Source organism: Drosophila ananassae, chromosome 3L (assembly GCF_017639315.1).
Source record: "Drosophila ananassae strain 14024-0371.13 chromosome 3L, ASM1763931v2, whole genome shotgun sequence".
Classification (NCBI taxonomy): domain Eukaryota; kingdom Metazoa; phylum Arthropoda; class Insecta; order Diptera; family Drosophilidae; genus Drosophila; species Drosophila ananassae.
The window spans coordinates 8,800,413-8,828,386 of record NC_057929.1 but is presented as its reverse complement, the minus strand read 5'-3'; the positions used below and the strand labels follow the sequence as shown (position 1 = coordinate 8,828,386).

At 42.1% G+C, this 27,974-nt stretch overlaps 2 protein-coding genes across 10 annotated transcripts; one reads left to right on the top strand and one right to left on the bottom strand.

Annotated features, from left to right (window-relative positions):
* Positions 1-17: 17 nt before the first annotated feature.
* On the top strand, positions 18-1,582 carry LOC6494660 (proteasome inhibitor PI31 subunit). Its single transcript, XM_001959879.4, has 4 exons — positions 18-49; positions 291-681; positions 735-1,120; positions 1,208-1,582. Exons 2-4 carry the CDS (start codon positions 526-528, stop codon positions 1,458-1,460), a joined length of 795 nt encoding a protein of 264 aa, XP_001959915.1. The 5' UTR covers positions 18-49; positions 291-525; the 3' UTR covers positions 1,461-1,582.
* Positions 1,564-27,336, bottom strand: LOC6495950. 9 transcript variants are annotated; one of them, XM_044715241.1, is made up of 11 exons: positions 26,860-27,287; positions 26,315-26,536; positions 17,376-17,523; positions 12,445-12,602; positions 6,773-6,845; positions 6,401-6,568; positions 6,143-6,341; positions 5,772-6,088; positions 4,966-5,050; positions 4,428-4,742; positions 1,564-2,297 (listed from the first exon to the last, which is right to left on the bottom strand). In XM_044715241.1, exons 3-11 carry the CDS (start codon positions 17,490-17,492, stop codon positions 2,188-2,190), a joined length of 1,542 nt encoding a protein of 513 aa, XP_044571176.1. In that variant the 5' UTR covers positions 17,493-17,523; positions 26,315-26,536; positions 26,860-27,287; the 3' UTR covers positions 1,564-2,187. The 9 variants fall into 9 exon arrangements, with proteins under 9 accessions (XP_044571176.1, XP_001959914.1, XP_014763558.1 ...); XM_001959878.4 differs by having other exon boundaries at positions 26,315-27,287; XM_044715239.1 differs by lacking the exon at positions 1,564-2,297 and having other exon boundaries at positions 2,321-4,742; positions 26,315-26,512; positions 27,095-27,332.
* Positions 27,337-27,974: the final 638 nt, after the last annotated feature.

The following is a 27,974-nucleotide window of genomic DNA, read 5'->3' as shown; positions in this document are numbered from 1 at the left end:
ATATTATTTATACAGAAAGAAACATTTCTTAAAGTTTCTTAGTTCGAAGGTACTCTTTTTTACACCTGTTTTTCGAATACATAGAAAGTACATTAGTTTCTTTTAAAACCATTTCAAAATGACAGAGTATGGAAACTCTTAGCTTTAAAGTTTTGGATAAACTTTGCACCAAAATTTTCAGGTTAAAAACAAGTCTTTACGCAAAAAATATATAGAATATATAAGTTATGATCCGTCGATCGATATTTATTCACAGCATCGCAGTTATCGTTATCGTTTTCTTTATTTAGTATATTTATCGTCCATCTCTAGTCTTCTGCTGAGAATCAAAACAATCCTTAATAAAATCCTTTATTGCAAAGCAAATTTGTCATATATATATCTGTCAACTAACTGTCACGTACGGAACAACGAGAAGCATATATATTTCAACCTCATCAGACAAAAAATTAAAAGTTCTGTTCGTGTGCTTCGTGGGATATGTTGAATCTGGCTCCGTAATTGTGAATCCTTTCAATTGCCAACATGGAGGCCAAGACTGGCGATTTTTTCTACGGCTGGGATCTGCTCTATAAGACAGTTCAGGCAGATGTCAACAAGAAAGCGGACCTCCTAGTTGCCCTCGTCCACTTTCTCCTCACCAAGCACTACAGCTTTCGGTGCGTAGGCATTGGTGATGATGTGAGTAAGAAGATTCTTGAACTGATGCAGCGTTTCATTGTGAAATTCTTTAGAAAACTTTGCCTGAAGAAGAGGGCAGCGAACTATTGCCGGATAGCTGGAACGACGACGACACTAAATATTCCCTGCGCTACGTACATGACAAGGTTCTTTACCTTCTGCTGGGGCACATTACCGAGGATGCCCTGCTGGTGAATCTCATGGATATAAATACCAAGAAGGTCTCAAACATTTGCCTTGAGCCCGAGTCGCTGGTAGTCGAAGTCAAGGGTAGCATTTCTACTTTAATGCCAAGCGCTTCGGAGATTGTTGATCGGTACCGAAAGGAGCTCCTCGATCCGGTGTTTACGGGCAACTCGCGTGAGGTTACCACTCAGACTACCGCTCCGCGAGCTTCCGGATCGGATCCTCTTCGTATTGGCGAGCCCAGGCGTCCCGGGTAAGGCATTGACTTGATTGTTTAGGTTTTATAATCTAAACGATTAAGAACCTCTATAAAAAATGCTATTTATCTAATTATATGTAGGGCCTACGTCCCAGGAGGATTCGAGCCGCGCCCTTTTGGATTTCCGGACATCGGTCGTGGCGACTTAGATCCATTGGGTCGCGGTGGTCCTGGTAACCTATTTTCTTTTCCCTCTCGTCCAAGTGTTGGACCAGGGATAGGACCGCTACCGCGATTTGATCCGTTCGGTCCAACCGATCCAAATGTGCCAGGACGTGGACCCAACCCAGATCATCTGCGTCCGCCGAATTGGGATCCCGATTATTACATGTGATTACTAGGAGCTTTATGAACGCTCTAGAACATGGATAAAATCTTAAGTTAATAATTTCTAATCCGGGATATACTGTTTCTATTTATCTGAGAAAAAATCATCATTTATTTTTTGAACGATAATTTTATTACTTTTCATACACAATACAAAATATTTCGATATAAAATAAAATTCAAGCAGTCCGATCGTTTTGATCGGCATATCCGGGGTTACACTTCGCACAATATATCTTTGAAAATATATGGAAATTTATATTAATGATCTCAAAGTGGAATGGAAGTAAAATCCCGAATAGGCCGGTTGGAAATTCGACGGATTCGACGAGAAAAATTTACAAAAATCTTAAAAGCTAAAACTGAACTTTTAATGCAATGGCTATTCATTCAATTCATACAACAGGGTAAACAAAGTTGGCTCATATAAGTGCGTAATCTCAAAACTGCTAGGGAAAAGCGCTAAATATCCGATGTCGTACCACTAATTATTAGAATGGGTTTTGCTGGGTTTTTTTTTTGTTTCTTTCACTTGCTTATGCCTAGCCTAATATTATTTTACCATAATATTTTGCTAAATTAATATAATGTAAATAATATTTCAAGCTTTTTTTTTTTAGCTGGTTGACTTAAATTAGCTCCGCACGGACAGCGTTCCACCGTGCAGATGGTGTTTTGTGCCTTGGCCGCTCAAAATCGGGCGTTAAAAGCCCAGGTGCGGTGCAATCTCTGGCTCAGTCCCATTCCCCGATGAACATGCGTGGTGTGGGCACGTAGCCGCGCGTTGGCAGCGGTAAATGGCGTCCGTAGATGTGATTGTAAGGCGATTCGACAAGCTCCGAATCTACAAGAAGCACAAATATTTCAAGTTAGCAAATGGTATTTAGGGATTTTGTTTCTTTGGGATTATGAATGCGAATATGCGTAGGAGATTGGTTTGTTCTTAATGTAAAGTAAACGAACTTATTCGCTTAAAACTATAGTGTTTTAAAACGAAAAACATCGGTTTCTTGTTTTCAAAAACGAACCAATTTCAAAAGTGTATATGTACAGTGTAGTGTCATGGCTGTCCAGGCTATTGGGAGTCCAAGGTGCAAGTTAGTAGACATATCGTACAGTTTAGTGGTTCAGTTCACCGGGCATTAAGGTAAACCATTGTGCGTTTGTGGTATGTACAGCAACCGATCTGACCGACCCTACCCGACCCAAAAAGGGGGGCAACAATAAACAATAACTAATATCGGAGTCTGTGCGCCATATAACCTCGTTTCGATTTAGAGCAACCCCAAACAAATTCAGTCCATTCAGTAGTCGAGTATTTGGATTTTCTTCAGGCTGAGGCTGCGCGGCTTGCGCGGCTTAAGGTAGCCATAAATGGACTCCATGTCGCTGATGTCAAGGCGGCTGGTACTGCGCCCGGTTCTTGTTCCCGACGAAGGAGGAGGTGGTGGGGCATTGTTCGTCTGCCCGGGACTATTGCTCATTGTTGGGCCGACTCCTCCTCCTCCTCCTACTCCTCCTGCTGCTGCTGCTGCTCCACCTCCTCCTCCGGTTGCGCCTGATGCTTTTCCTCCACCTCCGCCAGATGTTTGTGCTGCGGTTTCTGATGTTGTTGCTGTCGCTTTCGATGCTGCTGCTGCTGCTGTTGCTATACTTTTGTTTTTACTATTGAAATAATTTTTGTTTTTCAACATGTCCTCATTGTCTTGCTTGGCGTTCGTTAGTTGTCTTTTGTGCGGGATGTTGTTGTTTTTGTTGTTGTTGTTGTTGTTGTTGCTATTGGTAATATTGCTATTGCCGGTGGCATTGTCATAACGTCTTTTGTCAGCGTTTTGAGCCTGCTCCTGTCGCTTGCCGCCTCGCCAGCTCGGTGCTGGCAGCTGTGGTGGCGTCTTGCGGCTTCTATTTGGGCTCAATATGCCATACGGTCCTCCTCTTTCCCTGACCCTTCCCCGCTCCCGCTCCCTTTCTCTGTCCCTGTCCGAGTCCGTGGATCCGCGCACCCGGTCATAGATGTTGGCCGCCACTGGCGCCTTCACCGCAATGCGTTTTCGACCACCGTACATGTAGAGGGAGCCCTCCTCGTTCGGCTGCTCGAAAAAGCTCTCGGTGGACTGCGACTTGTGGCGCAGCACCGCCGGCGCCTGCAGCTGTCGCAGTTGGGATCGATCCGCATAAAGGTCCACCGTCTCCGTGGCTCTGCGCTGGCGTGAAATTGGTTGGCGAGTCAGTGCCAGGTCAGTGTCCAGGTCAAAGTCCAGGTCAAAGTCATCGTACGCGTAGCAATCGTCATAGCGTTCGTTTTGGGACGGTTCCAGCTCCAGCACCGAGACATCGCTCTCGCTACACCACTTCACCATGCCACCGCCGATGGGTAATTCCGGCTGGGCCACGCCGCTGAGTCGCTGATGGCGCCGCAATTGCTGCTGACTGAGGCTTCTCTGGGGCCGTGGTGGTGGCACTGCCCCACAAAGCGGTGCCAGGGCATAGCAGCTCACACAGTTGCAAGAGGATGTGGAGGTGCCCTCCAAGGGCTGTGCACGGCGTGTGGACAAGCGCCTGGTCACCTGGCGGCAAACAGAATCCTCAAGATTGTCATAGAAAGGCTGCGACTGTTGATGTTGCAGTTGCTGCTGCTGGAGTCGGGAGTGCCTCTCACACTGGTGGCTACGTTGGTGTTGGTGGTGGTGGTGCTGATGGTGTCTATGGTGCGGATGTGCGTGCGAAAACGAGTGTGGATGCGGATGTGGGTGCAAATGTTGCTGCGCCGTCTGTTGCTGTTGCAAGTGGCTACGTGATTTGTTAGCTGTGCTTTGTGTCTGGTTTGATGCAGTTGCTGTTGCAGTTGCATTTTCAGTTGTTGCTGTTGCTGTTAAGTCCGTTGGCAGTGACTGTGGTTGTTGTTGCTGATGATGTTGCAGTTGCATTTGCATTTGCAGTGCATGCGATTTGAGCCCACCCTGTTTATAAATACCTATGCCGCTCTCATAGCTGCGCGTCTGCCAGATCTGGTGATGCTGCTGCTGGTGACCCGAATGGTGGTGCGCCGCATGCGCCGCAGCCGCGGCAGCCATCAACTGTTGCTGCTGCTGCTGGATGTGGTGCGAATGGGGATGCATGCCCGCCAGGTGGTTGTGGATCATTGAAGTCTTCTTCTGGCTGAGTGTGCTCATGCCGCCATTGGAGATGTTGTTTCCATTGCCGTCCCGTTGGTCCTTATTGTTGGTTTGTTTCCCGGATTTCACAAAGTTGGGCACGCGGGCCCTCAGTCCGCAGTAGTAGGGGTCATCTAAGGAGATAAAAGAATCATAATCAATTATAAAATATTACCGCTAAGCTTTACAAAATGGTTTAAATGACCAAGCTGGTTGAGTGGACTTATCACAGATTGAAATCTCAAAACAAAATATAACAGTTCGCCAACCCGAAGTTCCTCCCAGTAGAATCTGGGTCAAGTTGGTTTCTTCGTCACCTGATACTGTGTTTTGGCCAAAATGCGATTTGGATCTTACCATATTTCTTGTTATCTTTGCCCTTGTCCGATTTGCCGCGTGACAGTTTAATGCGAGTTTCCAAATCAATGTCATCGTAATCCGGCTAAAAGAGACAGAACGAAACGGAGTTAGAAGAAAGCATTCGGAGTCGGAATTTATGGATCCAGCAATTTTCCACTGGCAGTTGCGCAAGGTGTGTCCAACAAACTGGCTCTCCGTTGGCATAACAGCACTCCGAGCAATCCAAAAGCTTGGATCCGATCGGTCGTTGGGCCCAATTGGCAATCGAGCTGCAAATGTTAAAGCAACAAAAAATCCAACAATCCAGCTATGGCAACGGCATACCGCGCATATTAATTACACGCGATTCGTTCGCAGTTATTTGAGGCCTTATGCTGCTGAAATTCGAATATTATTGAATGCAATGCCAATTGCTCAGTGAGGCTCAACGGGCGAAATCTTTGCAACAAGTGGCCAAAACGTAGGGACTCTATGTCTCTGTCTGTGTCTGTATCTGAGCCTATGGAGTTCCAAGTGGGAGACCCATTTTGCAAGTGGCCCCATTGCGCATGTGACCAAGCTTGGGCAGTCAGACTAACTAACTAGCTCTAGTAACTCAAGCCAAGCGAACAGGTTGCCACACTTACTATATTCATGGCTTGTCTTACTCATGTTTTAACGCTGCCAAATTTGTTCCGACACTTTGCCTGCAAATGAAGCCACTTGGGCAATCTGCCACACTTGCGTTTCTATTTTGGTTACCGATACGCCAAAATCAAGTGGAACATTAGGTCTTCTAGGCTCTGTAACAGAGTTTAACCTACCTTGGGAATCAGATCGTGCGAGTAGACATTATCCCTGGGTGGCAATTTGGGTGGCTTCTCGCTCCGTTTGTGGGCCAGTTGTTGCGTTTGCAGAAGCAACTGTTCCCTGGTGGCGGCCACATGCCCTCCACTGCTTCCGTTGTTCAGAAGCTTACCGAGCTGCTGTTGCTGCTGTGGATGCAACTGGGACTGGTGGCCACTGCCAAAGCCCGAGCTGCCGGAACTGCCACCACTTCCGTTACCAGCCACGCTGTAGGGATCCTCATCGGGAATCGGAATGCGCGGGCGGTTCTTGATGTCCACAATAGGACGTTGCACTGTTTGGAATAATAAGTTAGTACCTATAAGTTAATGTCGTGTGTAGAGCCTACCTGGTGGCAGTTTGCTCTTTAGCATATCCATGGCCACCACATTGACAATGAGCACCCAAATGGGACACTCCAGGACATCGTTCTCCGACTTGACAAAGGCCACCGTTGACAGACACTGTGTCTCCAGACGCCGGCGATCCGGATAAGCGCGACGTAATTCACGGTTTACATTCGACTGGAATTTCTTCATGTCGAACAGCTGGCAGAGAAGAATTGTGTTAGGATTGGGAATGGCATCCAAAGGTGTCACTCACTTACCTTGACTATTTTTTCTGATTCGAGCGCCTGGTTGGGCAGCTTCAAGATCTCGGCACCGATGGAGGTCTCCTCGTTGGGACTGCTGGCGGTGCTCTTTACATAGACATTACTTTTGGCATAACGTCGGATTAGTATATTGCCAGCATCATCCATTTTTATTTTAACACCCTGTTTTGGGGGATAGAGTATTTCTGATGTTAGCTACCCGTATACAAGTCATATGTGACATGGTTTTGGGCTGTGGAGTGTGGAGGTCTGTAATCTTCACACCATCTTTGCCCCTAATGGAGATTTCTCGTCAAACTTTCGGCTTTATTGCCAAAGCTAATTAAACCGATGTCGATTTGATTGTCCCATAAATTCGATGCTTACCTGCCCGATGACGCGCTTCAGTTCGTCGGTCTTCTGATCCCTCATCGGATTGTCGAAGCCGCAAAGTCCGATTCTGCAAATGGAAGAAGGCAGACGTTTGGCAATCATTAGACAGGCATAATGAGTATTTTATTAATTGAAAATCAATCAGCTGCCGCATTAAGAGCTCCAAATCAGCAGACATCAAAAGTGTTGCCAAAAAACTTTGCCACTTATTGGTGGCGGCGGTGGCGAGGCACCGTTCACTTTCTGGAATCGAGGTTGCTGCCACAACGGGTGAGTCACAATGTTTGGTTTCTTGTCCCGTGTGCCGCATTTTGTTACACTAAACGTTTGACAAAACATTTGCCTTGAGCCTCGGTCTTTTGAGCTTTGGGAGTTTTGCCTTTTTTTTTGGTTTCAGCTCCGAAAGAACCGTTCAATCGGTTGGCTCAAATGCGCACTGACAGTGATTTATGCCACATGGGGCAGAGTGCGGCAGCTGCAGCCCAAAATTTATTAAATAAACATGTCATATTTTGGCCTAAATGTTGGCTTTTAATTGCTTAGACCAGAGTGCTGACTCACTAGCCATTGAACTTTTAAGTTTTCTAAATGCATTTCATAAATCCTTTAAAACCTACGCGGCGTATACGTAATGGCTTAGTTTTATCAAAATATTAGAAATAAATAAAGAATCTGACTATCCCTAATTGGATTTGAACTATCCGTTAGAGCTGCAGCAGATCCGCTTCAACCGAATGATGAATGTTCGTTTTATTTTTTCTCCTTCGCTGTGCTGTTTTGATTTTAGTTTTTCCTTCGCCGCTAAGGTCGCCGAAAATGTCGGCAGAAATGCTAACAAGAAGCGGCAAGAGGAAGCCACAGAGTCAAGACAATGAAGCCAGGCTAATTGTAATTGTCGTTTGCATAAAAGGCCACGGCAAGACGATGATGATGTTGCTAGTTGGTAGTGCCTGGCATTGCTGCTGCAGTTGCTGTTGCTTCTCCTTTCTGATGATGTTGCAGCTTTTGCTTTTGCTGCCGCTGCTGTTGCTGGTGCCCAGCTCACCTGTCACTAATATATTTTATGTTAATTTGTATAATGAAGCAGCCAGAACAAGAACAACGCCAGCCAGAACAACAATGGCAGTAGCAACACACCAGCAACTACCAACAATCGCCGTTAGCATCACAGTGGCATTTGGCCGTGTGCTTCAGTTCAGTTCTGCGCGTAACGTCTGCCGCTCGGCTCCACTGATTTATTGGCTAAACGCTTGTAAAAACCGTTGAAATGTGTGTCAAAGTTTTCCATGAAACGAAATCGACATGGACGGGCGATGGTGCTACTACTGCCACCACCGCTGCCGCTAGCTGTTGATGTGTGCCTCTCAAGGTTGGAGCCTAAAAGCGGATTTGCAGTTCTTTGTTCGGTAAATGCTTCGTTAAATTCAAGCCATCATAAGCGAAATGTTATTAAACCTGAATGCCAACAGCTAAGAACAGATGGGTGGCAGAAGTCTAGTTGGGTTGGGACATAAAAAAGGCAAGGGAAGCTATAAAATTTACTCTATTGGCTTCAGCTATTCGGATAGATTTTTGAGATTCAGCCACCCAACCCACTGTCATTTTAATAGACACTTATTCAGAGCATGTCTTGTGGAGACATTCACTTCGATGTGGCCAGCACATAGCAATGGCAAACATTATCGCACTTATGTATGCTGATATCTATATACTTGTACAAGTACATACATATATCGGTTGCAAGGTCGTCTGGTCTGAGGACTGGACTCGACTTGACACGCCTAAATGAGCTGGAAATGCGAAAGGCATCGAAAGACCAACCGAAAGCGAGAGTTGTTCCGAACCAACTCGATCCGCAAAACTGGAAACCGTTGCGATTTTGGAGTTCAAGTTAAACGTGTGCAGTGGGTCAGGCTGCACTTGCGAGGACGATCCATGGGGGCTTCTTCGAGGAAGCCATCGCCACTGACTGCACCAAACAACAACAACTGTTGCAGCCACAGCCACAGTCGCAAAAAAATTGCAGTTAACGGCAACTGGTTTCGAACGGTGGTTGGGAACAACTTTTGACCTGCGGCCAGTGGGCAAAAACAATGTCCAACCGGTTCAGTTAAAAATACCATACCATACCATAGTCAAAGACATGTATGCTAGTCCGTATGTATTTATTTTATGGGCTTTAGTAAAAGTCGCCAAACGAAAGACTTAGGAAACAAACCCAGCGATCGGATAACTTGTTTGGCTTGATTTGGCTTTAATTAGATTATGGCTAATTATAGGCAGCGTTTCCCGCTCCAGTTTTGGGTCGCACCTTAAATTGCGACGCGAAGGCCGCAACTGCCACAATTTGACTATTGTTCTTGCCCTGACAAATGTGGCACGTGTGCAACAGCAACAGCAACGGCAACGGCAGCAGTAGCAGCGGCAACAATAACATGTACAATGACAATGTTGCTTTTGCAACTACTGTGGTTACTCAGCAACAGCAGGGCACCCTGATACAAAAAGTTGAAAATGTCTTTTGTCTGGGCAGCAAATTGCGTTCAAAAAACTCTCGCAAAGTAAATCTCAACCTTGGCGCGCCCCTGCCTTAGTTATTTCTTTCCGCACGAAACATGCAGCAACACAATATAGTATATTGTGTGTTGCAATCGGAGCACAGCTTGATATTATGATTTGATTTCCATTTCATTTGTTCCCAGCAACATGCAAATACGATTGGCAACGCCCACGCAATGAACTGTTTCGCAAAAATCATACAAAAACTTCGCTAAAAAGTTCAATTGTAAGCGAAACTCGAAACTGTCATAAATTGCAGAATTTATATTGGCGCCATTTGAAGTGCCACAGAAGGGGGCATGCACATTATCCGGCAATGATTGCTTAAGGATTGGCCATTAATTAAACGCGCTTGTTGAAAACCCATATGTCTTCAAGATCACTGATCGCTGGCTGAACTGGCGGTAGTTCATTGTATTTTTCTGTTAAGTATGCGTGTGGTCCTCTTTTTAGCCAGTTTTTCGCCCACACCAGTCACCAGTCACCAGCAGCAACACCAGCCACTAGCCACCACATTCACGCCAGCGACATCAGCGTCAGTCTAATTAATTAATTTACATGCCGCAGCTGGCTCCGCAAATGGAAATTTGTCTATGCATGCAACACACAAAAATGGCTTTTAGCCTAGTTGGCCAGGTCGATAGTTAAATGCCCTGACTTGCCAGTTCGCATAAATCTGTATGCAAATGGCAGGCAGAATAAATTGGAAAATAAATTGAAAACAGTGAGAAGAAATAAAATAATCTTATAAAATAAGAGAAGCTTATTGTCTAGTCATAGACTGAAGCTAAGCCCGATGTTTATTGTTATGGGAGCTCATACTAGACAGCGTATATATAACACCTATCATAGTTCACATCAGAGCCGAGGCTCTATTATTTGCATACTTGCCAGATTTCGGATGAAAAGCATTGCGTGTGAAGTGGAATTCTGTATGCATGCCCGCCCGTCCGCTCGCCACATTCAAATGCAATTCGGTTAACCCGAAAGATAGCACTGGCTAACAAGCGCTGACAGCGGCTAATTAAACAAACAAGCTGCTGGCCCTAGACGGCTAGATAAAGAAAAAAAAAAGAGTAGCAGCAGCAACTAAGCAATAGCAACAAAGACAATGTCCATGACAACTACAAGGGTCTTTGGACCACACTCAGGGAAACTCATAAAACAAGGCAGCTACATGGCCATAAATTATCTCTCCTGCGGATACCATGTTTGAAGTTGGCGGCAATTGGCAATTGATTAACTTGACACTCCCGACACTCCCGGCATGCAAAAGTTTTTCCAAACAGAAACACACAAACATAAAGCAAAACCCAATCGAAATCCAAATCCGAATCCCAATTCCTATGCTGACGCCGATGCCGATGTCGATGTTGTACTTAACCCCCAGTTGACATAAACAAGTAGTAGTAACTAACATTGGTGGATCCCTGTGTCTTTTGTCTTTTAAGTAGATAGCTGGAGATGGAGGGGGCCCAGGGAAATTGCAGAGAAAGACTCTTGCCATGACAAGAGCAATTTGCATCGGCAATCTCTGATGACCTCGTCACGAACGAAAACGAATTGAATGAATGACTTTCGTTATTATTTTCAATTTCATTTGTTTTCTTCTCCATCTTCATTGTCTTGTTTTTTATTGTCTGTTGCTTTTTTTTCTAGTATTTCCAATTTATTTGTGTTGCCGTTTGGCGTTGTTGACATTTGGCATCTGGCAGCAACTCTATTTGTGGCCATTTACAAAAGGAGCCGCCACAGCCGTCGCCTGCCTCCTGCACTTGATGCCCTTTTATGGGGCGGCTCTTTCAATATTTGAACTGAATAATCGCCACATATATAGCATTACTACTTAGCCTAATGCATTATGCATGGATCTGTGGATCAGTGGATCCCCCCATTGAATGGATATTCTTTTTTTTTTTTTGTTGGCCAGATACTTCTTGACATTTGACTGTGTGGGCTGTGGCTCAAGCAGCCAGCAATTGCCACAGCAATTGAGCGTAAAGTATTTGGCATTTGGCAATTTCTGGCACGCAACAGTAATATTTTTTTTGAAACGGAATATGTTAATTAGGCCCTCACTTGCTGCAATTGCAGCCAGCAACAAAAAAACTAAAAATTCCAAGAACCGTTCGAAAGACCTCCAAAAATACGAAAAAAACACACCGAATTCTTGACTTAAATTGCTTTGGCAAAACGGAAATCGCTCATTTCATAGAAATAAGCGAGTAAGAAGTACCGCGTAATTATTAAAGCATTTTCACTAGCTTTTTTGGCATCGGAGGGAGGTCTGCTGTTCTGTTTTTTTATTTTGTAGCTTTTCACATGCCACAAATTGTTTCCACTAAGGTCAGCATTTTGCAATGCTCCTGCCCTCCGAAGGTTCTCCGCCTTTTTCAGATCTTACGGGCTGGAAAAGACGTGAAGTTCATTGGGGGAATTAAATTTTAATGGGATGCCCATCAATCTGATGGGCGTTTCATTCATTGCCCATTCGAGAGCACATCAGCAGCCATTTATTTTTACACAAAATCAGAAAAACATCCACGACGCAGATGAAGACGAAGGTTACAGCCGCCAGTCGCATCGAAGCGGTTGATACACTTGTCAGTGGAATTAAACACACGTTTTCAAAATTAACCATCAGTCTCAATAGGGAAATAATTTGTGGAAAAGTACACATATTTCTGTCCCTTTTCTCATTTACTTTACAATGCGAATCAACCAATTAAATTATTAAACAATCATCCTTTAAACATGACACATGTCTCTCTAAAAATAATATAAGTACTTTTTCTGCAAACTGCTTATAAAATTAATGATGCTGCTGTGGATTTTCTTTGCCAGTGGGTCAAGGGCATACAAATTTGCCAGTGCCCATGCCCGAACGGACATTAATATTTATGCTTTTTGTGTCTCATTTTGTTTTGTTTTAGCCAAAGTTCAAAGGCATTGTTTGCTCATGTTTAATGTGTTTTGTTGGGATTTTTTTTTGTTAGCCTTTGTTTGTTTATATGCCTTTGCTTTGCAATGACCGTTAATTATAGTGGTTTCTTGGGCAAAAGGGATGGTCAAGGGATGGCTATAACTGAAAGGGGGCCGTCACTCACCGCATGCCGTCGAAGCCATCGTCGGACCCATTAATGGTCAGCACCGGAGCCCGTGCGTACGCCTTTGCCACGCGCCGATTCCGCTCGAAAACGATCACTTTGGCCCAGATTTCGTCGTCGATTTGGGTCCACTTGTCCAGCACTTCCTGAATGTGTTCCTGTAGATGATAGATTGTTTTAGTTTTAGTAATTTATGGTGTATCCTTTAGTTAGACATTTAATTACTTAGATAGAGTAGCTCTTTTCACTTTTACCAACCATTTTTAATGACCCTCTCTAAACCTATTAAATCTAATGGCTTCGGTTAACCGAAAAAAATATCACAAGTTCCCCAAAAATCCATCGATTTGATCCCGAAACATTCGCAACTTGTCTTGGGGTATATGCCGCAAAAAAAATCCTAAGGAAAAACATAGAGACTATGGCTAATACTAGCAATTTTCACTTTCCAACGTGATCAGTTGGTAGATCGGGTGTTAGTTGGTATGTGTGAGCCAAAGTGAACGGCCTTGTTGGGCGCTTGCGTTTTAAGTTTGTGATTTTTTGTTGCTGTATTTTTTCACTCATTTTACTTTTACTTATTTTTGTTGGCTTTTTGTTTGGCTGGCTGCCATTACAAGCATCAGACTGTGTTTGCGTTTGTGTTGTTTTGCAGTTTGTTAAATAAAAGTTAAAATCAAATCGGAGCAAATGCTGACACGAACACACTGGCACTAAGCCAGACCCAGACAGACTCGGGCTTGGGTTTTGCAGTTCCAGCAACATGGCTATAAAGCTGCAGCTCCAACTTGATTCCGTGGTGCAGTAAGACATATAAAATTATAGACAACGATATCGTTGCTATGTTGCTGTTGCTTTTGCTCTAGCTGTTGGTGTTGCTGTTGGCTTTTCTGTTTCTGTTGCCTGCCTAAGCATTTGTGTTGCTCTGCTTGAAGTCTTTTTTATATCCAACAATATACTTATATGCATAGATATTTGAAGTGCTGCAAGGCTTTTGATTGCAGCTCTACTTTGCTTGCGTCATGCTTAAGTGCACTTTGAAAATATTTAACATTTCTACTTTATATAAACCGGCTAACGATTTTTGCAACTGAATTCCTCTGGCTATCAGTCGATTACTGGACAAATGACAAATATTTCTTAAAAAACGTGCTCTGAATAAAGCGAAGATAGAAACAAATCACTTAAATGTGAAACCCTAAGCCTATTTACATTACCGAAACGTACTGTAGGCCCATATGTAATATGCATACAAGAAAAACCCCTCAAAAACCTCAACAGCTGGCCAATTTCCCTCTGTACCTGGCTGGCTCAATTAACCCGAACAAAGAACGTCATAAACAAAGCCATTAGCCCAGTAACCAACATGCCCACAATTTCAGTCACTTTTTTGGGTTATAATAAATATAAAAAAAAATATGAAAAATATGAACAACAAAAAGTAAGCACTATGGCTGGCATCAAATGTTGGCTTGCCTTTTGGCCACAATTCTACAGACGGACAAGCGGACAGACGGACGATTTGGGCAAAACTCGTCTAGGCAGCTCAAGTGAGCTCAAGTTTTGGGCTAACTCATTCAACATCAGCATCCGAGCAGCATCTAAGGCAGCACCAGCAGCCTCATGATCACTGGCAGGCACACACATTAAAAATGCAAATAAATCATGTAGTAAAACTTGTTAACCTTTTCAGATGCTTTGCGTTTGCCTTTGCGTTTGCGTACTCGGTTTTCGAGATTGAGATTGCCAGCACAGATGGAGAGTCTGCCACTGGGGCTGGGGCTGGGACTGGGACGCAGAGATGTTAGCACTTTTGATTTCATTCCGTTGGATTCTTTGGGCAGATTCACTTCAGGTTTCACTTCTGCGAAGAAGAATCTTGTAGGCTCAAGTGTCGACAAACTGGTTACAACTTGTTGCTGCTCATATTTCTAGGCCGTGCAGAGAAACGACCTCAAAATGCCGAAGTTCACTGGTTGGCTTTTTTTCTTTTCAGTTTTGTAAATTTTTGTGGAAAAGCCAACAGCAGCTTTTAATTAGCTCCCAGTTGCAACAGAAGCCCCCGAAGCAGCCACTCCAGAAGCGCGTGTTCTACCCGGCGTATACGTAATCTGATTTGTGCATGGAAATTAGCTCAGTTCGAACGAGTTTTGGCGAACGGGTTTGGTCTCTCTACATATGTAGGTATGTATGCACGATTGTCATTAGCATATGAACAATATTAAATCAGAAAATCCGTAACATGAATTATATGGATTTTAGGAGGGGTGGCACGATACAAAATATGCGAGACAGTCGGTGTGACGTCAGGAGACGACAAACCGCATTTCTGTGGGCGCAATTAAAGTCTATTATTCCGTTGCAAGATCTCTAATGGTGCCCCATTGGGTCTCATTGGCTTGCAACACGTGCAGCACCGCAACCATCCAACCGAAGAAGATGAGGCACAGAATCCCAGCCGGTGCTAGTTGCACTTTTTGGTGTAAAATGTTGTTGAACTTTTGCAGTCACGATTCGCGTCCAACTTCCACCACCGAGCTGGGGGAAGCTGGCGACTGGAAACAGATGCTCCCAACGCTCAGAGTTGACATTTAATAAAATGATTTTTATTTGGGATCCGGCGGCGGTGGCTTTGAGACTCTATCGGGCTAATAGATACAATCGCCTCAAATTATTACGGTCTTGATAAATTCATCTTGTGACAGGTTGCAGCCGCAGCAAATGGTGTCCAAAGTTCATTGATATGTTCATTTTCAATTTGTTTGTCTAACCCACTCTGGCCCCAAAATAGTTTCCCTCCAAAAAAAATAAAGTTCCAAGCAAATAATCAAAGCTAATGTCAAGTGGGCTCAGGTTGGCCAAAAAAATACTTATATAATTTATGCAAATTTCATGCTCATAGACTTGAGTTTTCTATGGGCTGACGTATGATAATAATAGCCCAGAGCCAGTCTTCCGCCAAAGGTAAATCAATCAAGAAATGAGCAGGAAATTCAATTGATCCTGGACGTTGATGAAGTGGTAGCAAACGAAGAAAAAAAACTCTTTTCCATTGAATTTGTCGTATAATTTTTGGGCTTAAAAGCAAGCTCACATGAAGTACACACATATTTGTGTATGAGTGTGTGGGACGTGTCTGTCTCGTTTTAGTGGTTTTTCCTGCTCACCACAAGCATTTTGCGCCAACGCCAAATCCTGTTGCTCAGGCCGGGCCAAAAAGCGAAACCAAAACCAGGTGAACGGGTGGCAAAAAAAAGGCAAAAAGGAAAAACAAAGGAAAAAGCCTGAAAAAGAAAACTTTCATTTTCATTTTCACAACAAAACCAGATCTGCTGAAGTAATAGAATTCTATTTTTCGTTTCTATAACCAGATGCATGCAAGTTCGTTGCCTAAGTCTTTTGTTTCGATGGCAATTTCCGTCTGTGGCCAGACTGTTCCCAGATAATAAATTTGTAAACAATATTGAAAATAGCACAGCACAACCAGAGCCAGAGCAAGAGCAACAGAAATTGCTCAATAAGCGCTCCAAGCACAGCAGCAAAAAATCAAGCCAAATCAAAGGGCCAAAAAAGGAGGGTACCCCCTCTCCCCAGGCTCTTGGCCAAAACGACAAAAGGAAAATTCAGACATAATTTGTTGCCGTTTCCATCATGGGAAATGGAGTTTTTGTGGACGCCTTTGTGTTAAGCCAGACTAAACGGAATTATATAGATGCCACGCTCACGCTAATTGCAACATACCCATAGACGGAATGAGACAAGCACAGAGGCATAGAAAGAGATCGACGGCTGCACGCTTTTCACTTTTGGGCGCTTTTGGGCGAGGCCTTTTTGAATCGCGCTGATGTAAACAAAAATTTATGCAAATCGCCATTAGAAATAAAACATCAATTTAATGGCCAGCATTTTGATGGCTCTCTCTCTTGGTGTTTGTTATTGTTAACCGAATGAATTGCAGTTAACCCAGTTGGTTGCGTGGGCAGAAGCGCTTGCCAAAAATGAGTTAAGACGCTGTGAATAGTGATGCCCGGCTGGATTTGCATTTTAATATCTTACAGGTTCCAACTAATGCCTCAAATCCGCCCAAGCCCATATAGAAAATGGCTAAAAGCTCTAGCAAGTTGAAAGGTTAAAATTACCCTAAAATTTCAGCCAAAACAGCTCGAACAGCCAAAGAAACGCAGCTGACTTGCATTATATTTGTTAGGCCCATTCGCACACACCCAGACCCAAAACAGTGGGTCTCCACTCCTTGGCTGGCAAGTCAAAGGGTTAGCAGCATCATCAATGGAATTCCCACACACAAGCATTCGGCACAGACCAACATATATCTATTCAACAAAAAGAGTAACGGGCTAAAAACATAAAAATGAAAACCAAAAATAAAATCGTAATCGAAAAAAGAGACGATCCGAACCAAGCTCGTGCTGGGCTTGTCCAAACATTAGGGTTACCCATAATGCCGTTTTTACCACCAAAGTAGTTGCCTCCGATGCATTTGCGCCATTTTTACAGCCCGGTCTCCTCGTAGGCAAATTAAAAATGCACAACGCAATGCGATGGCCTAACGGTAATTAATGCAATTGGTCAATACAACAAACACCAGAAACCCAAGCCAAAAACCTAAAGCCACGAAAACAAAAATAAAACGGAAAAACAGAAACCAAAACCTCGGCATTAGTGCGTTTCATGCTGACCCCAATGCGGTGGATTCAACTCGACGTTTAGCGCACGTGTTGAGAATGAGCGACAGGAAAATAGCCACAAATCATAGAAGCCAACTCTTCGGGCCAAGCGGAAGTCAGTCAACGACGGCCGATGGGCCAGGGCCAGCACGTCATGGTGGTTCTCCTCTATGTTTTTCTTTTTTGGTTGCAACTTGGAGGGTCTTCAAGAACCCATAGAGAATTAAGTTAAGAATGTAAACTCACCTTGTAAAGTTTATCCTTTTGATACCAGACATCCTCTTCCTCCTCCTGCTGGGTGAACGTCTGGTCGAGATTAAGATCATCGCGGGAACGTGATAGAATTTTTCGACGCGACACCATCTTGTGTAATTTTTGAAGGGGTCTCTGTCCTCTGAAATGAGATGGAATCGTAAAAGGTTTTGTGTGAATATTCGCGTTATAAACCAAATACATAATATATATGTGTATGTCCAGGGAGATCTGAAGGAAGGCCGACCACATAACGGTAATAAAAACAGCAAACACATCACAAAATATTCCCATTCTGTGCTGACAGGTCCCACAACAAGACAAAAAAGGGTTTCAACTCTTCGAGTTTCAAAGAACAAACAGAATTTTGGCATCCCTCCTCGTTTTGAGTTCAACGCACCTCACTTATAATATTGTTTATGACCTGGAAACCCTTTTTTTCACCAAGTCATCCCGCATGCAGAGAGGCTCCAAAAAACCATATAGGTATAAGTATATAGCCAATGCAATTTGCCTTCCTATATATGCTCTGATCTGAGGACTCTCTATGCTTGTAAATTAATGTTTCTTTCGAGTTAAAGAATTTATGTGTAAAACATGCGATTTTTATTGAAATTGCTTGTTATGACGAGCATGTTGTGCGAGCTACGCATCGCAGATTCGAAATTGAGATCCCAACTGCGATTCGGGCTGTGAATCAGACGGAGCAGGTGAGATACCATCCAAGGCACGTTGACAACGAGTACAATAAAGGTAAATAAAGAAGAAATCACCTGTAAGCTTTGAAATTTAAGTAAAACTGAATGTGGAACCGGGATATACTCTACCATAAAGTTTTTATCAAATTATGAATAGTATTTTCTGAAATTTTATATTCTAATAAAAAGTAATTCTAATAAAAAGTGCCATTTTTTGTAATATGTGTTATTTTTTTAGAAAAGAGTATTCCTATTGAAGTCTTTTGTTTTCTGTCAGAGCTCTCTTTGTCAAGTCGAACGTTCATTGCATAATAAACATCTATGGGGGCTTGGGGATTGGAGCTTGGGGCTTGGGGCTTCGGGGGATTCGCAGGTGACGCGTAGCGACAAGAAAGTGCTCTCTCCCTCTACCCAGCTGTATCCTCTCCCTTTCTAATCGCCTCTGGCCTTCTCTTTCTCGCTGGGCATGCAAATGTTCGAGGTTCGCTAACCTGTTGTCTTATATTTATCCGTCTTTGTTATTAGTGTCTATAATTGCCAAAGGTTTTTCTTTCTTTATTGTTGGCTTTCTTTTTGCAGATATTGTGCGAATGACTGATCGGTAGCTAAATATATTGATGGAGTGACTGAGTGAGTGACTGACTGGGTGAGTGAGTGACTTTTTGGATGCTGCAAGGGCTGGCCATAAATATTCATCGCCTTTTGCACAATCTTTGTTGGCACTGTCAACGATCGACGCCATTTTTTGTGATTTTTTTAGCCAACTATAGATTGCAATCGCATAACAAATGTTGTTGCTGTTTCTTTGCTGCCTTCGCTGTTGCAGCCCGATTTATGCAACAAAAGCCGTTAAATTGTACAAGTCTCAGTGTCTCAGGCGGCTCAGTGCTGTGGCACTTCTCCTGTCCGATTGTCGCCATTTGTTGCCAGTTTATTGAGCTGCATTTTCTTTTGTGCACACACTTGTGCCTCTGTGTGCTTGTCGCTCTGGCCGAAAAGTATTGTTATTTATAGCCAACAAAGGGCCACTGTCTGGCGACACAATACCGAACCAAACCCCACAAATCTGTGAATATAGAACATACCATATAGTCAGATGTTCGGACAAAAGTTCTACAGGCTCAGCACGTACAGCACAGAAAACTTGACAAAAATATACGTGTTCTAGTTTGACTCGAGAAGTTACGTGAATTGCATTTTAAATGGCATTTATGGGATCCAGAGACTCGCTAGATCATCCACACGGATATGGGGCTTGTCTCCTATTCACTTTATTTTGTTTAAGTATTAATATACGTAGGTGTTGGGAGTGAAGAACTTCCTTTGAAGAAACATTCTTCTTAAAACTCTCAACCCAAATACGGTGAAGCTTTTATCCAATTATTCGCCAAAAAGTTTCGCCAAATCGCAGCCTTAATTTCAGGGCATTCTTTATGGGCCACGTCAAATTAAAACACTTAAACGGCATCTCTCTCTCTGTTCTCGGAACAATTCTGGCCAAATAACGCTGACATATCCAGAAAGTTTCTTTTGTATGGCGGACAATTAACGGCCCACAGCGGTCCAAAGGGGAAGATAAGGGAGATGAAGTCAAGTGTTGGCCAAGAGGTGCTCAAATATCCTGCACACTCATAGCCCGGATAGCCCTTCGGAGCGAGACGCTGTTTTCCTTACTGGACTTTTGTAAACAGAACAACTGCCGTTGCGACTGGCCACTGGCCACTCCACGGGCCTTAAAATAAAGTCATCACTGCAGATGGAGCAGGTCCCCGGTGTCTGTGTTTTATTATTATTTTTTTTCTTATCTGGCCTTTGGCTGTGTGCGTGTTGACTTAACTGATTTGGCTGGATGATAATATCCCTGATCGTTTACAGTTACTAATTTTGCAAAAACAAACACCGATGCGCGATGGCTGTGCCTCAGGAATTGGAAAAATGTGTGTGTCTATTAGACTGGCAATTTTTCAGCCTGGCAATCAGCATTCACTTTTCGAGCGAAAATAATACATTTTTCCCTCGCACACGCAAAAATGTGCAGCAACTTTCACAAAAAAAAAAATATCCGATCCAAAAGAAAAATTTATTAAAACAGCAGCCAAGCCAAAAAACAACACTGCTATTTGAAGTACAATTTAAATAATGCCAATTGACGATTATTTCTTAATGCATCGTCATCATCAGCCAAGTTCAAGTTGAACAGATCGAACTCGGATTTAAATTTCAAATTCGTTGAACTTTCACAACGAATCGATATTAAATTATAAGCAGACATTTTCCGCGGACAACTGACGAGTTCAATAACTCTTTACGATTGGTATTAGACATGGGAAAGCCTAATATAAAAGTATATTCATCTAAGATATAATATTACTATGAATTCCCACAACCAGCAGGCTTGATTCTTCTCTGCAGCTGACATTGAAACGACCCACGCGGGATTATTCTCAAAAAGGTGACGCAATCTTAACAGTAGATGCTTTTGAAAGACAAGTCATAATGCTTAAAAATAGGTGGGGGTTGTCAAGTGATAAGATTTTAAATATTTCTAAGCTTTAGACTCTAAACTGCTCTAACATTTCCGACCAGGTGTCCCTAAGTTTGTGATTGACGAGCGGAAAACTCGTTTGAGAAAGAAACTTTCTAAAGAACTTTCCACCGCCAGGGGCTGGAAAGAAAATATGCATAACATTCACTGCATATTTAACTACCAACCAGACGGAGAGTAAGCGGCTAAAGCCATTGCTTTTATGAATGAAAGTCAACGTCATGAATTATTATTGGGCTTTACGAGGCGAGAGAGTGCCTAGACACGACGCTGACGCTGGGCAATCAATAAAGAATTTTGATGATGACAATCGCTATGACAACGCTAGTTGCATATTAATTGAATCGGTAAATGTAAATGATTCTAATGCAATTGCATTGGCTGTTTGCCGTGTTTGTGCCTTGTCAAGAGGTCGTTAGCAGCTGTTTCTTCAGTGCACGAGACTGCAACGTCTCGGGAGTGCAAATAGTTTGCAGTTCGTTTACCCCCAGACGGTTGCATTGTTCGAGCAGAGTTCAAATCACGAGTGCGTCACAAGATTGCAAACATTAGCCACGTCTAGTTAGCTGAAAACAGACGGCATCAGTAGCCTCATCAGTTGTCAACAGGCTGGGAAAAAAAATAATAAAGATTATCTGGTTATTAAAATGATAATAATCAGAAATTAATAAGCTTCTCACTGCTGTTTCCAGGCATGTTATTTTTATGTTTGTAATCTGTTTGAGACATTATCTCAAATGAGATATTAATGATGTCCCATAATATTCAATATATTTTTCCTATGTGCTTAGAAGATCATCCAAATGTTAAGGTCAGACATGATAAATTTGTATTTCTTTCTAGAAAGTATTTTTGGCACTCTTAATGGATTCATTATGTAACCGGAGACCACATGAAAGTGGCTGGGGCCTAATGAAGCGTCGAAAAATGGGATGGCAGAAAGAAACATTTGATACTTTCGCAGCCGCGAAGAAGATATGCGATCCAAAGAATGCTGGAAGAGCCTAGCTACATGATTGATTGGCCGAAAGTCGAAATGGCCGAATGTCCAAATGGCCGAATAGCCCATAACGAAATTGCTTTCACGCAGGGGTCAAGCGAAATGTTCTCGGGAGAAGAACAAAAATAATGAAATGGGGGGGAAAAAAGATACATGTGGCCATTGATTTGTGTCCAAATTAAATTAAGCAGTCATTGACTTATGCCCGCCTGGCAAGGAAGAAAGAGAGAAAGAGCTCTGTGCCGGCATCTAATGGGCGTGCTGGGAAGATTTCAACATACTTTGGTAATCCGCTTAATTTCCTATAGAAATATATCGATTTCTTTCAAATACATCAGCACCATGGGGTTGCATTACAAATTGTAGACGAAGTCTCATTAGAAAATGTGGACTGAAGGTGAGATAATACATTTTTAAGTCTTCAGGGGACTTTTAATGCATAATATTTTCAAGCGAGCCACTTGAAAAGTCACCACCATACGTATACGTGATATATTACGTATACGTAATCTTCTTCCTTTCAAGTTCCTGTTGCTTTTCACTTGCCACCCACTTGCCGCCAAAAAACACTTTTGTGTGAGGTGAGGGTGCCTCATTTTTGATCATATTTTCTTAACACTTGTCTGCAGAGCGCATTGTCTGCAAATGCTTCAATTTGCATAGCGTGAAAGTGGTGTTCGTGTTACGGTTCAGTTCCTCGTTTGGGGTTAAGGTTTTCATTATGCGCGGCAGTGCGCGGTGGTGCAAATTATGCAAAATTGCTCACATCGGGAAGCTAATAATGCGAAATCCGAAGCATTTAACATCGAATCGTATTGCGGAACTAGCCAGCCAGCCAGACACACAGCCTGCTAGGCAGCTAGCCAGTCAGGTATTTAACACCTGAGCGCATCACCATCATCATCATCATCATCGACCCATCAGCAAACGGTAACAGTGAGAGCCAAAAGTAAACAGCCAACAGCAACCGACAGGTTGTGCATTTCGATTTCGCAAAAAATCGTATTTCCCATCCATGGCACGCACATCTGGCGCTGGCGCCCATCATTCCAACACTTATTAAGCCCAAAAAATATGTTAAATCATATATTTATATATGTATTTATGAATATTTTCGTGTTTTGTGCATCATCTATAAGAAACTTTTCAAAGTCATGTAACTGTCAGCGCTTTGCGCAATCCGACGAAGAAACAAACCAACGGATGAATGGATGGATGGTTGGATGGATGGAGACGAAAAGCCCCAAAAATTAACATTTCAATTTTTGAAGATCTTTGACTTGAAAATCTTGTCTCTCCACTTGGTTTTGGATATTTGATTGATTTTTGTTTGCTAATGCAGGCTCTGCTGGTGCTGTTACAGCACTTTCAAAATGTAAATTTCAACAAATGGCTTGACACCTTTTCAAATCCCAAATCGATTTCAAGTCAACAATGAAAACCATAACTGAAATAAATAACGGTGCAATAAAGGTTCCAAGAAATATTAATAAAAGTCCATAACTAATACTCCTTGCAATGCTTGGCATTTCCCGTTTCATTATTTTTTTCTGCAAATCTTATAAGAAAAACCAAAAAAAAATTGCCATGGAAAACGAGTTGACACTTTCATTAAGTCTAAGTAAATTTTTCCGCATTTTTATGTTACGTTTCGAGTTGCCCTGACCAAAAGCGAGGTCCGAGCAACAGTTTGCTGGCCAAAAAGTGCAACCAAAACGGGCAACATGCCGCTGCAACTTCAACTAGAGTGAAAACCCGAATAAGAGCCAGCTAAAAAAAAAAAAACACAAAAAACAAGTCAAAATGAAAAACAAGGCAACTGCAACTGTCTCGGCTGCTTCTGCTTTCGTTTTCGCCTGCACGCTTCAGTTGAAGCATTGCCCCAAAACGCTCCCCCTGTGCGAAAGAGAGGGCTGTTGGCGAAACGAAAGAGATGGCCAGAGTCTGGATACACTTTTCTCCGCTAAGGGGGACCTGTGTGTAAACGAAGCAATTTGAAGCGAAGCTATGACAGCGCCGTTGCACTAAATTTTCCACAACTGAGTGAGTTTGAAACCGAAACCGAAACTTTAAACGAAACTGAAACTGTTTTTTTTTTTTTATTTTGTTTCTGTTTTTTTGTTAGCGGCAAACTGAGAAGAAAAAGTCATTAAAAAGAAAGAAGTCATTTTACACCAAGACAAATTTCTAAAAGGGCTAAGCTATCCCATCATAAGACTAGGTTTTCTATAAAAAGGTAAAAGTATTTGATAACTAAGTGATAATTAATTTTTCTGCCTTGCTAAGTTTGCTAAAAACTGGTCAAGTTTTTATGGGAATATTTTCAAAGATTTCCATTAATGTAATTAAATTTTGTATAAATTGTTTCCTGGCAATAAGAGCCATTAGTTTAATTCACTTTCTCGCTGTGCACTTACGCGTTACGTTGGACATCGTTAGTTCGCTCAATAAATGACAAAATTTCTCTGAACTTTTCTTCGGACCACTTCCACTTCCACTTCCCATTGCTATTGCTGGCTTATCAAATGTTTGCAATCAAAAAATCGTCTTGGTTTTCACTTTCAAAGTTTGTTTAGACTCCGTTTTTTTTTTGGCTCGAACTATAATGATAATGATCATGAGGCGGAGGAGCGGAAATTTGTGTGTGTAACAATCAGAAAGATCATAATATTTGTGTTGAAGTGCTTTGTCTGGCTGATTGAGTCAGCGGTGGATCTATTGGATGCTGCCCACCACACGGATTGTATTTAAAATGCAATTTATACGCCGTCGACCCACCGAGCCGCCAAGCCGCCAGCCCGCCAACAATGGCAGCAGCAAAATAATGTTTTAATAAAGATGCCTTTGTTGGGACGGTGTGGCGTTTAAGGCCGTCGTTTCTATCTCGTCGGCTATATCTATATATCTATCTGGCTAATCGTCGACAGGCACACCAACACGTGCCTCCGCATCGGACCTAATGTCTCTTTCACACTTTGGTGGCGCCACAACATCAGCTGTTTAATTAGCCCCCAAATCTACGCTTGCACGCACTCATATATATTTTTTTGTGGCCTCTTTAGAGTAGAGGAATAAATGTGTGGGGAGTATCTTTATAAAGAATACCCCTATTCCGCATAAGATTAACCCATATTCCCTCTAATGAACAGTTCCCATTTCGAGTGGGGGATTGGCAATCGAAATGGCCAAGAACCAATCATTGGCAGCTCATGAAATATGCGTGGAGTGTGAATGGCTAAGAGAAATGGTGGAAGAACGGTGGTTAATCGGTCAAATGCAAATTCTTTTGGAATTTGGCCAAATGGAAAATACTTTCAGGTAAAAGGTATACGGTCTTGGGAGTTAAGGTTACAAAACGAATTTATTGCGCTTAGCTCAGACGCTTAGACTTATTTCTAAGAGTTGTTGGGAAAATGTAAATGAAGTCAAAGTTGTCTGCCAACTGGCTGACTGACATTTCCCATTAGTTTGGCCACGTTATATTGTCTGCAGAATGCTGAACTTTTGGCTATAGACAGATTTCAGCACTTCTTTTTTTTATTTTTTGCAGTTTTTTGTTTTTTTTCGGTTATTGTATAGGACTGATGGCAGAAGAACCGACACATTTTAGAGGTCTTTTCAGCGATTGTTTACATTTATGGATGCATAATTGGGTGCCATGGCGTTTCCCGCTCCCTCTTGTTGTTGTATTTAAATTTTTTGCCCACTAATTGACTCCCACAACCAACTGGCAAGATGATCGCAGAGAGAAGCTGAAGCCGAGAAGCTGGGAAGCTGAATTTTTGTGGCTGTAACTGAAGCCCAATGAAACTGCAGACTCATGCCGACATCGATTTCCTTCCTTTTACCTCTCCAAGCTCTTCATCAGCTTGTGGCTTATATATACAGGTACTTTGAGGTATATATGCATATGTTTTTTGTTACTTATATACAGATGTACACATGTGAGTGGAAGTGTCGGGGCAATTGTAATGAAAACCCAATGGCAACACCTACTGCACTTTTTAAGCCAAGATTGTTTTCTGGCCGCCTGATTCATTATTAAATGCATTTGCTTTTTGGAGGCGTGCTGGCAGACGGATGAGTTACCGATCTGTCTCAGTCAGGGCCAAATATATTCACTGAGAAGAATTTATTCAGAAAGATAAGATAGTATTTATTTCAGTGCTCCATAAATTAACTTTAAAGCTAATCATTCAAGCTGATTGCCAAAAAGGAACTATTTTAGCCACATTTTGAAGTGAACCATTTTTTATGATATTCAAATTTGAAATACGCAATCCGTAAACTTAAACAAAGTGGCCAGAAACAGCGGCCGAATGCGATGTTGTCAACCTTGAGAGCGGCTTGTGTAGTTGGAGCTTGGATTTCGGTTCGCATTTAAATGAAAATGAAACTGAAGTGGAGCTGTTGCTGTAGCCAGCAAAGAAACAAAAAACCAGCAAGAAAGAAACACCAAATAAACAAACAAACAAATATCACGCGTAAGCAGGAAGTGTAGTGTTCAAAGCAAAACAGTTAGATTCGAATAAAAAGAGAGCTACGAATAAAAAAAAGTGCAATTATGAATGGAAGGCTTGTACTCTTTTTTCCTGGAAAAGCAACAGGTGCTACGACGGCTAGGGTTTCTTCTCTTAGGGCCTTTAGCTTTTCTGCTTTGCATGCGTGTCTCTTGGTCTCCTCCACTCACCTTTCTGCTCAATTACTTTTGTTTTTGCTGTTGTTGCCGCTGCAACAGACGTTGTTGGTGTTGTTGTGTCGAAACTGTTGCAAAATTGCTGATATTTTCCCAATGATTACGTATTCGCAGAGAAAAAGTGTTTGCCTCTAACTGTAGTTGCTCTTGCTCTTGTTGTTGCTGTTTTTATTTGAATTTATTTTCTTTATGCTGCAGTTTAAATACAAAAAAATGCTGTAACAATGATTTTCTATTATTATTTATATTGATTTTGTAATTGAGACTCTAATACAATTCCTTTTCGCTCGATTTTATAATGCCAAACGTGTGTTGCTTTTCACTTTATTAATTTCACTTTTTTTTTGTTGTTTTTCTTGTTGTTGTTATTGTTGTGGCTGCGAATTTTGAGTTTCGGTAAACGAGTTTGCAATAATTTTAATATTTAATTTGGCATTTATTTTTGACATCGAGAAACGAAACAAAACGAAACGAAAGCGATTTGCCCAACAGTATTTATGCGTCTATTAAACTCGCAGATTTCTGATTTTAATTTTTACCGTTTTTTGTTGCTGTTTTTGTTGTTATAGTTGCTCAGTGGCTGGTACGAAATCCAAATTTCTAATTCCCCGAAATTAATTAAACTGAAATTGTTGCTATCTGGGCATTTTATGAACGCACTTCAATTGCATAACGACAACGACGACTGCGCGCACAAAATTTCGTGAATTGTGGAATGACGATACCAATGACGATGATGATAATGATGATTTGCTTTTATTTTTGTTTGTTCACCTTCTTCAGCAGCTTTTCTTCTTTCTCTTTCACTGAGTGAGAGAGATTTCTGTTTTTTTAATTTGTTTTTTTTTTTAGTGGTTTGGTTTTTCTTTAGAGCTGGACTCTGCCGACGATCGAGCGGACGAACGGCAACCAAACGCACTCGACGACTTTCGCGACTCGACTGAAGATTGAAAAGCGGAGCTTGGCTTCAGCAGCGACGTCAGCGCCAACGCTGACAGTGGCAGCAGCAGCGGCAGTGGCAGAGACAGAGGCAAGCTTACCTGACGGCCTTACCTTACCTTACCATGCCATACCGTAAGTTCGGTTACGTTCGGTATTTCTTGGGCGCTTTGTTGTTGTTTCTTTTTTCCGTCGCCATGTCGCTTCATGGCTAAGTTGGCTTAATAGCATTTAGCGTGTCCGAAGCTTGGTGAAAAGCTCTGCTCGCTTAAGATAGTGGTTGGCTCTCTTAAAGTTCTCTTAAAAGTAACCCCCAAAAGGAGTTTGTTGCTTAAGTCTTTTGATTTAAAAATATATTTTTCTGTTAAAAAATAATTTTAAATATTCTTCATAATCCATAAGCCATAATTTATTCATTAATTATGATAGTGTCTTTTGGGAGTTCTCTTAAAATAAAGTTTGTCGCTTAAGTCTTTTGAATTGAAGTTTGCTCAAAAAAGTTTGTTGTCTAAGTCTTTTGATTTAAAACAATTTGGTCGCTTGAATAAAACGTTAAATAAAAAGTTTGTTTCATAAGTCTTTTGAATCAAAATAATAATTTCTGCAATTTCATAAAAAGTTTGTTTCCTAAGTCTTTTGATTTACTATTATTTTTTCAATTTCATCCCAAATATTTACAACTCCCTTATAACCAAACTTAAATTTGATGAAAATT